The sequence below is a fragment of the Canis aureus genome, chromosome 19 (assembly GCF_053574225.1).
Source record: "Canis aureus isolate CA01 chromosome 19, VMU_Caureus_v.1.0, whole genome shotgun sequence".
Taxonomy (NCBI): Eukaryota; Metazoa; Chordata; class Mammalia; order Carnivora; family Canidae; genus Canis; species Canis aureus.
Window position 1 is genome coordinate 43,169,600 of NC_135629.1, and position 9,283 is coordinate 43,178,882.

General features: G+C 50.7%; 1 protein-coding gene across 3 annotated transcripts; it reads left to right on the forward strand.

Moving 5' to 3' along the window:
• The first annotated feature begins 45 nt into the window (after positions 1–45).
• Positions 46–9,283, forward strand: LOC144290173 (serine protease 45-like). Of its 3 annotated transcripts, XM_077859141.1 has the most exons (6): positions 46–178; positions 2,285–2,311; positions 6,004–6,151; positions 6,638–6,912; positions 7,779–7,942; positions 8,253–9,283. In XM_077859141.1, exons 1-6 carry the CDS (start codon positions 82–84, stop codon positions 8,484–8,486), a joined length of 945 nt encoding a protein of 314 aa, XP_077715267.1. In that variant the 5' UTR covers positions 46–81; the 3' UTR covers positions 8,487–9,283. The 3 variants fall into 3 exon arrangements, with proteins under 3 accessions (XP_077715267.1, XP_077715268.1, XP_077715266.1); XM_077859142.1 differs by lacking the exon at positions 2,285–2,311 and having other exon boundaries at positions 51–205; XM_077859140.1 differs by lacking the exons at positions 46–178; positions 2,285–2,311 and having other exon boundaries at positions 5,139–6,151.

Consider the following 9,283-nt stretch of genomic DNA (forward strand, 5'->3'; position numbering starts at 1 on the left):
GGCGCCCCGACAGCGTCACGCTCGCGGTCACGTGGGCTCGCGGCGCCGCGTCTGCCGCGTCAGGGGGCACCGCCGGGCCTCATGGCCGCCGCGCTCCCCCGCCGCAGCGCTGGGCCTGCAGCCTCTGGGCCCTGGAGCCTGAGCCGCCGTCTGCTGCTGCTGCTGCTGCTGCACTCGGGTGAGGCGGCGCCTCCTCAGCCGCCGCGTGTCCGTCGTGGGTCGCCGCGTGTCTGCCACGTTCCCTTCCCCCGCCCCCATGCGGTCCTTCTGCCCCCTAACGCCGCCCGCCGCCCGGCCCCGGCACTTGACCCCTGACCTCTGGGCCTGCGAGCTCTTCGGGGGCCTGGGACTCTAGACACCCACCCCCACACGCTGTCACCTGCCCGCCGCGGCCACCCCCTAGCATGGTGTCAGACCCCTGCCCAACGGGCCTCCTCCCTCGGGAGCACCCCTGCACCACTGCGTCCTCCCGGGCCCACGCGGCCGTCGCGGCGGAGACCCGAGCCGCCCTCCGAGGCCTGGTCCGGCCTCCCGCCCGCGCATGCGCCGCAGGCCAGCCAGCCGCACGCGGCCTCCCTCTTCTCGCCCAGCCCCAGCGCCCGCCCCCCCGCCCCGCCCCGGCCCTTGTACCCCCCGCCACGCCCCGCTCGCAGCTGCCTCATTCACCGCGAAGACGCGGGCCCTCAGGGCTGCCCCCCGGACAGCTCCAGCCCAAGGGGCCCCTGAACCCCGCCGACACTGTCCTCCCCGCACCGACCCGGTCTCTGTAGCGGTCAGAGCCCTCCCTCCTGGTGGAGGTCGGCGCTGGCCCGCCTCCCTGCTGTGGCTGCAGGCCCTGCGCGCCCTGCTCCCCCAGCCACGTTGCCGCCCGTCTCCGTCCTCTCCCCGTTTGCTAGGTTCCTTCTCCGGCTCCCTTCCCCCTCGAGCAGGATTGCTCCAAGGAGCCGTTCCCAGGTCAGGCGTCCTTCCAGTCCTCCCCACTTCGCCCTTATTCCTTAGCCCACTCCTGCCGTGTCTCTGGCCTTGCTGTTCCTGACTTTCTCCCACTTCCTCCGTTTTCATGGTTTTCCAGCCCCCTGGCTTCTCAGGCCGCACCTCCTGATTCTCCTCTGCTTAGGATAACCCCCTCGCTCCCGCGGGCTCCCCAGGCCACCCACGCCCTGTCAGTCCTGTTCCCTGCAGGGCTGTCTGGGTTCCCTCTTCAGCGCCCCCTCCCCCGGGGGCAGTGACCGGTCCTGTGATACTGCCTCACAGAACAAGCATCTGCCAGTGCAGCCTTCTGCTGCGTGACCTGGAAACGCGTTTGCTTCTTGAGGTCCGAGACCGAGGCCTCATCTTCCTATAAACTGGGTGCTCTTACTCTGTCCTGGAGTAGGTGGATAGTAGGCACCCCTCTCTAACACCAGGAACTGGGGGTCATCCCAGACGTCGCCACGCTTGGATCCCGCATCCAGCTCCCCGTGTCTGTTCTCCCTGCCGCTTCTTCATCTAGACCACCTCTTTTCTTGCTTGGGTCCCGTGGAGACTCTGGTGGGCCCTCACTGCCTCCAGACTTGTCTGTCACCTTCCTCCTCACGCTTCAAAATTCAAGCCTGACTTTGTTACCCTTCCACTGGCCTCCCTCCTCCTCCCAGAGGCTCCCTTTGCTTCTGGGTGTAACTCCTGAGGCCCCTGGTGATTGACCCCTGGCTTTTCCTCCTCGGTATCCTTTCTTGCCATCATCAGCCTTGTCCGTTATTCTCTGGAGGCTCTGGCATACACCATGGTGTTTCTTTCTTTCTTTTTTTTTTTTTTTAAGATTTTTATTTATTTATTCATGATAGTTACACAGAGAGAGACAGAGAGGCAGAGACACAGGCAGAGGGAGAAGCAGGCTCCATGCAGGGAGCCCGATGTGGGATTCGATCCCAGGTCTCCAGGATCGCGCCCCGGGCCAAAGGCAGGCGCCAAACCGCTGCGCCACCCAGGGATCCCTGTTTCTTTCTTTTACAGCGAATGTCATTGTCACTTTTCTGTTTTTACCTTCTTTTCATCTTTAACACCTGGCACAATAGCCCTACTTCCACAGAAGCCTCCTTGTCCCCCACTTCTTCCAGGCTCCCCTGAAACCTGCGGCCTTGTCCCTGCACTGACCTCACATAGCGGTTGTGTGTTTACTTCTGTCTCTCCCGCAGGACAGCATGGTATCTATTTGATACACTCCCCCCCCCCCCCATTTGGCGAATGGACAAATTAACTAATTCATGATCTCTTGCTTCCTCTCTGTTCCCCTTTTCCCCTCCAGGTTATAAAGAAAACACTTCCACACCAGGTGGGTAGGGTGAGCTACTGCTTCAGAAAAACTTCAGCTCCTTGGAGGCTGTGTTCTGAAAAGGGTCACATAGATAGTGTTTCTGGGTGTGTAGGAAGCAGAATTTAGTCTCATGGGTCTGCTTGCTTTCTTCCTTTTTTCAAGATTTTATTTATTTGACAGAGAGAGTGAGAGAGCACAAATAGGGGCAGCAGTAGAGGGAGGGGGAGAAGCAGGCTCCCCCGTTGAGCGGGGAGCTCAATGCGGGGTTCCATCCCAGGGCCCTTGGATGATGACCTGAGCCGAAGGCAGACACTTAACTGACTGAACCACCTCTGCTCTCTAAAGGGCCTTTATCCTTAGACATCAGGGATGGTGGGTTAGGTTGCTCGCTTGTTCGTGAGCTTACATAGTCATAGGTCCTCCCTGATTGGTTGTGAATTGTTTGATTCATTACGTTAGTTGTTCCTGCTTATGTCCAAGTCTCACTGCTATTCCCCCTCTTCCCCCTCCTCTCAACCTTTCTTATATGTTCAGTGAGCGTCTCTGCTTGTGTGTGTTCTTGTTGAAATATATATTGTGGTTTTGTGTGCATGTGTTTTTAACTTACATAAATGATGGATACTCTAGGTCTCTTTCTGTTTCCTCCTCTTTTCACCGGTTTTATTAAATTTTTTTTTTACTTGGAAATAATTTTAAACTTACAAAACACTGCAAAAATACAGATAGGTCAAGGAAAACATACATCATTTTTTTCAGAATCAGTTGAAGGTAACATATAGCCTGACTCCTTATCCCTAAATACCTAGACATGTTTTTTTCTAAGACTATCCCCTTAGATAACCATAGTATCAACTGATCAACTTCACTTATCAACCACTTCTCGACCTCAAAAATGTACATTGGTACTGTGCTTTTTTATCTACTGCCCATAATCAGATTTGGTCAGCTCTTTGCATTCCTATCAGCCATTCATAAGGGTGTATATATTGCTACAGACCTACCAACTATAGCACAATGCAGCTTTTATATCTTTTTGCCAATCTAATAGATTAAAAATGGCTTCTTGGTTTGACATTTTTCTCATTACTAATGGGTTTCAGCATGTCTCAACGTACTTTTGGCCTCTTGACTTTCTTCTAATAAATTGCCTGTCCTTCTCCTTTGTATATTATCTGTTGTTCTTTTTTTCTTGTTGATTTCCTAGAGTTCCTTGTATATTCCTAATACAAGTCCTATATTGATTTTCTTTTCTTTTTTTTTTTTTTTTAAAGATTTTATTTATTTATTCAGAGAGACACAGAGAGAGAAGCACAGACATAGGCAGAGGGAGAAGCAGGCTCCCCATGGGGAGCCTGATGCAGGACTTGATCCCAGGACCCCGGATCACAAGCTGAGCCAAAGGCAGATGGTCAACCACTGATCCACCCTGTATTGATTTTCAATATTGCAAATATTGCCTTCTAATCTGGCTTCTGCCAGTTAATTTTGTTCCCAGGATTAAAAAAAAAATCCTTGATTTTGATAATAATCGGATTAATCTGTTTGATGCTTTATGGTTTGTATTTTGAGATTTTGTTTAAGGAGCCCTTTGCCACCCCATGTCATATGGTCTACTGTTAACTTTAAGAGTTTCACTTTCCTATTTAGGTCTCCAAGTGCTTCTAGGGAGGAATCCAGTTTTGGTTTTCTTATTTCTTCTTTAGTGAGTCAGTTTTCCCAGCACCATCTATTCAACATCCATCCTTCACCCACTGATGGTGGTGGCTCCTTTATTTACATTAAGTTCCTGTGTTCCCAGAACAAACTCAAGCTCTCTATTCTTTTCCATTGCTCCATTTGTCTGTCCTTGTCAATACCACACTGTTTTTGTTGTTACGGTTTTGATGTGTATCTTGATACCTACTAGGGCAAGTGTCCTTTTATATTCTGCTTTTTCAGAGACTGAACTAGTCATGGACCTTTTTTTTTGTTTTTTCTATTTCAGTTTTAGAATAAGTTTATAAAGCTTCCTAAAATTCTAATTTGGAAGATGACTTTATAGATTAATTTGGGGGAAAAGTACATCTGAAATGTTTAGTTTAAAAGCAAGGGATGTCTCTGTTGGTCATTTTCCAGGTTCTTTATTAGAGGTTTTTGTTTTTTTTTTCTTTATTAGAGTTTTATATGTATCACCACAGAAATCTAGCATAGTGTTAGATAAGTTAATTCCTTGGTATTTATGATTTTTTTGTTATTGAAAATATATCTTATTTTGAATATAGTTTCTAGCTGATTGTGCTGGAGTAGAGAAGTGTTATTGATTTAAACAGTAAGTTGTTGAAGTACTATATATACACACAAAAGTACACAAACTTTAAGTGTCCAGATCAAGAAATTGTCTCACGGTGAACCCACCTGTATAGTCACTGCCTTAGTCAGAAAGTAGAGTAACACCAGCCCCCAAAAGCTCCCTTAAGATCTCTCTTACTTTCGCTGCTCTTCTCCCACAAAAGTACCATTATTCTTGGCTTCTGACCATATAGAATCTTTTTGTCTGTTCCTCAATGTTATGTGGTGTTTGCTGTAGGTTTGTGGTCTCTAATTTTTATAAAGTTAAGGATTTCCTTTCTGTTCCAAACTAAGAGATATTTTTTTTTGTTTCTAGTTTTTTTTTTTAATTTTTATTTATTTATGATAGTCACAGAGAGAGAGAGAGAGAGAGAGGCAGAGACACAGGCAGAGGGAGAAGCAGGCTCCATGCACCGGGAGCCTGATGTGGGATTCGATCCCGGGTCTCTAGGATCGTGCCCTGGGCCAAAGGCAGGCGCCAAACCGCTGCGCTACCCAGGGATCCCTGTTTCTAGTTTTTTTTTAGTCATAAATACATGTTGAATTTTTCAAATGTCTTTTTTCTGTGTCTGTTGAGAAAAGCATATGATCTTTTCCTTTAGCGAAAAAGAAAAAAAAAAAAAAAAAGAAAAAGAACTGTTTATGTGGCAGATACACTGAGGGCTTTTCCATTGTGGGACCACCCTGGCCCTCCTGGGACAATCTCCACATGATTGTGGTGCATTATTTTTTCAAAATATAATGTTGAGTGATATTTTATTTAGAAATTTTTGCATCTGTGTTCATTCACACAGTTGTACAACTCGACTGCTTCAGAAGTATATGCAGGTGGAGACTGGAAACTGGGGTGGCGGGGCCTCCGTGGGCTCCATGCTGGGGTTCTTTCTTGAATGGCCTGTGTAAAGATTTCTGACACATGAGTCTGGAACTCTCCTCAGTTTTGAGTAGTGTGGGGACAGACCTTTTGCATGTACAAGATGCAGCAAGTTTTATGGCCTTTCAGGAACATGGCCTCGGGACTTAGGCCAGACACCAGAGAATGCATTGCTTGTCCTAGGGCTCCTTCTGTGCTCTCTTGTTTTGGGGTTCCCTGCTAATCATTCCCTGTCGTCTCAGTATCTCTCTCTCTCTCTCCCCTGTAATATCTCTGTGTCTCTATCTTGAAGCCTTGTATCTCTGTCGTCAGTTGTCCAGCCCTGCGCCTCTGGGCAGGCCTCTGCTCTCCCTTCTTTGGCTCTGTCTCCCCATCTTTGAAATGTGGACAAGCCCCCGAGTTTACAGCTTTGTGTGCATTGTCTCAGGCTGGGGGGGACATCTTGGTCTCAGTTGTTCTCATCCTCCAATGTGTGGTCACCGTGTCCCCCTGGACATTGTTCTTGAAGTTTGCGGCAAACCCTGGTGGTCAGGGGATTTGGATGTGATCCGCCATTGGCCCTGGGAGGTGAGCCTCCGGCTGGAAAATGAGCACGTATGTGGAGGGGCCCTCATTGACCTCGACTGGGTAGTGACTGCTGCCCACTGCATCCAAGGGTGAGTATGGCCCCCGTGTCCATGGCCTGGAGACCTATCCCCCACATTTCTTCTGTGAAACAGTGTGGAAGTCGGGAGGTGAAGGGGAGTAGGAAGGGATATCCAGAATGGGGAAGAGGCCAGCTCAGGGTCTCACAGGAGACCCAAGCAACAAATACTGTACTTGAGCAAGGCAACAGGAAAACCCTCCCTTCCCCCCGCCACCATCTCTCACGCACACGAGGATGTACACGTATATCAGCACCTGCCCACTTGCATACACCACATGCAGATGAGGCCACCTCGAATCAATGTGAACAGGGAATGAGGGGGCAGTGGTCATGTCCCTGGCCCTGAGGGCCTCCAGGCTGGATGAACAAGGTGAAGCAATCAGAGCAAACCAGACAGGGCTTCTGCTAAGTGGGAGGTTCTTCAGTAGTGGCGATGGGAGCGCGGTGTGGCCTGGGAACCTGACACCTACTACCTGGGGCCATGTGTCTCCTGCAGCACCAAAGAGTACTCAGTGATTCTTGGTACCAACAAGCTGAAGCCCGCAGACTCCCTGAGGGTCACCATGATCCCTGTGAAGGACATCATTATGCACCCCAAGTTCTGGGGCCGGACCTTCATCATGGGGGATGTTGCCCTTCTGCAGCTCCACAGGCCCGTGGCACTCAGCAAGTACGTGCAGCCCATCTGCCTCCCAGAGCCCAGCTACAACCTGAAGGTTGGGACACAGTGCTGGGTGACTGGCTGGGGCCAGGCTAAACAGCGCTTCTCAGGTGAGCAAGATGGGCGGGGATGGGGTGTGGAACCACAGAAGGGGTACTGCTGCACCTTTGGGGGCCTTGCCTGCCGGACCCCTCCAAGGTGCCTCTTGGGAGGCTCATGACCATTACCTCTGGGCCCTGGTTCTTGGGATGCGCTAGAACTCTCCTCATGTGGAAACTGTTTTCATGGTTGACACCACTGTGCTTCTTGTGGCCACCTCAATCCGGTCTAGTAGTGCCTGGGCTAGGCATGATCTTCTGCCTCTTACAGAAGCTCAGAGTCAGGGAATCATAAATTGACTTGCCCACTTATTCATTGACTTGATGAGCTTGGAGTGTCTGCCCCATACCAAACCCTTTGAGTTGGGAACACGGGCCTCACCTGCAGGGCACTTCATACCTGCATGGGGGTGGGGGCCCAGGCTGACAAGGGAAGAGGCAGAGGCTTTTTCCGGTGATCTCGAGATCAAGTTGGAAGGGGTCTGTGATGAGCTGTGGCCATGGGATCTATCAGAGATGCCTGAAGGAGGAGCAAGTGTTAACTGGGTGACTGAGGGCACGACTGGTGCAAAGCTCAGAGGCTGGAGAGAAGCAGGACATGGTCATAAGTGGTTTGTAAGTGGTTGCACTGAGACTTGGATTGTGGCCTGCAGGGTGCAGAAGCCAAAGCTTCCCAGAGAAAGGGATCCTAGGAGAGAGCCTTAGAGGGTGAGGGGCTCATGGGACAGCGCAGGGGGCCAGACAGGTGAAAGGGCACCGGGTGTGCGAAGGGGTGTGGGTTGGCTGAGTCTCAGAAATGAAGGTGACAGGGCCGTGGGAAGAGGCCAGGGCTGAGTGCAGTGAAGAGTCCTTTCTCACCCCACTGGGCTCCTCCACAGTTAACTCCACACTGACCCCAGAGCTGCAGGAGGCTGAGGTGTTTATCATGGACAATAAGAGGTGTGACCAGATTTACCGCAAGAAGTCCTTCATCCCCCACATTGTCCCCCTTGTCCTGGGGGACATGATCTGTGCCACCAATTACGGAGAAAACTTGTGCTCGGTGAGTTTCTGGGAGGTTCTGGCAGTTCTTCTGTTGGGAGTGACCCCCAGGGCGGAGTGGGGTTTGCCGGGCTTCCCTCTTTGTCACCATCACCAGGCAGTGCTCTGCTCCCCTCTTCCTTCCCCTGTGACTTCGATCTTGCCTGATATTCTGGAATGGGTCTATAACTGAGGGGTGAAGGATGCAGTGAGATCCTCAAGGAGTGAAAGAATCCTCCGAGCAGAAGTCAGAGGGTGGGCATTCTGGGTCCTCGGGGGTCCTGGGTCCCAGTAGGGCCCAGAACTCCCATTCTCCTCTTCTCTTTACCTAGGGAGATTCTGGGGGCCCATTGGCTTGTGAAGTCAAGGGCAGATGGATTCTGGCTGGGGTGTTGTCCTGGGAAAAGGCCTGTGCCAAAGCAGAGAATCCAGGTGTATATGCCCGCATCACCAAATACAGCAAGTGGATCAAGCAGCAAATGAACAATGGGCCTCTCTCATGCCTCCAAACCTCTACCTGGCTCCTACTCCTGTTCTGGCTGCTGCAGCCCCAGATGGGTCCCTGATTTCCCCTCTCTCCTCTTTTTCCTGCTTTGCCTCTGCTGTGTGGGTCCAGATCAAGGTTAGATCAAGGTCATGTGTCTGTATTCAATAGGAGTCAAGGTGGGGAAAGAGTGGCCCCTGGGAGATGGGGCCCTGCTTTTGCATCTCAGTGGGGAGGGATGTGGGGGATGACTGGGCCGTGGGTGACCAGGAGAAGGGAAGTGTGGCCTAGAAGGGCTCTGGATTGGGGACCAGGATAGCCGGGATTAAATTTGTGCATATGTGAGCTGGCTTTGTTTTCTTTTCTGAGTGACCCTGCGGGGGTTGGGGGTGGGTGGGAAGGCAGGGTCTCCTGGAATTAATTCTGCTGGCAGGCTCCCCACAGTGGAGGCTGATGGTTTTTGCTGTGTCAGTGGTGTGGGGACATAGGGAAAGGGCCAGGGCTGAGGCCTCTGTTTCCTTATCTGTAAAGGGGGCCTGCTATAAGGGAGCTGCTAAAATATGCCTTGTAGCCTGACAGTAGGAAGGACCCACCTAAAGTGCTCCAAACTTAGCTTGCTTTCTTGTTTGTTTTTTTAAATGGCACTAAAACCTGCTTGCAAAAGTATTACCTGTTCATCATCTATGTCTTTTCTTTTAAAATTAAAAAAAAAATTATAGGCAATATCGGAATACATCCTTGGTGTGATTTACTGAAAATATTCAGAAATACATGTAAAGGTTTCCCCCCTTCCCACCTGACCACCAGTGCTGCTCCCTTCCCCAGGAGTAATCTCTTGGCATCCTTAAATAAAATGTCTTTATGATTTTTTAAAATAAA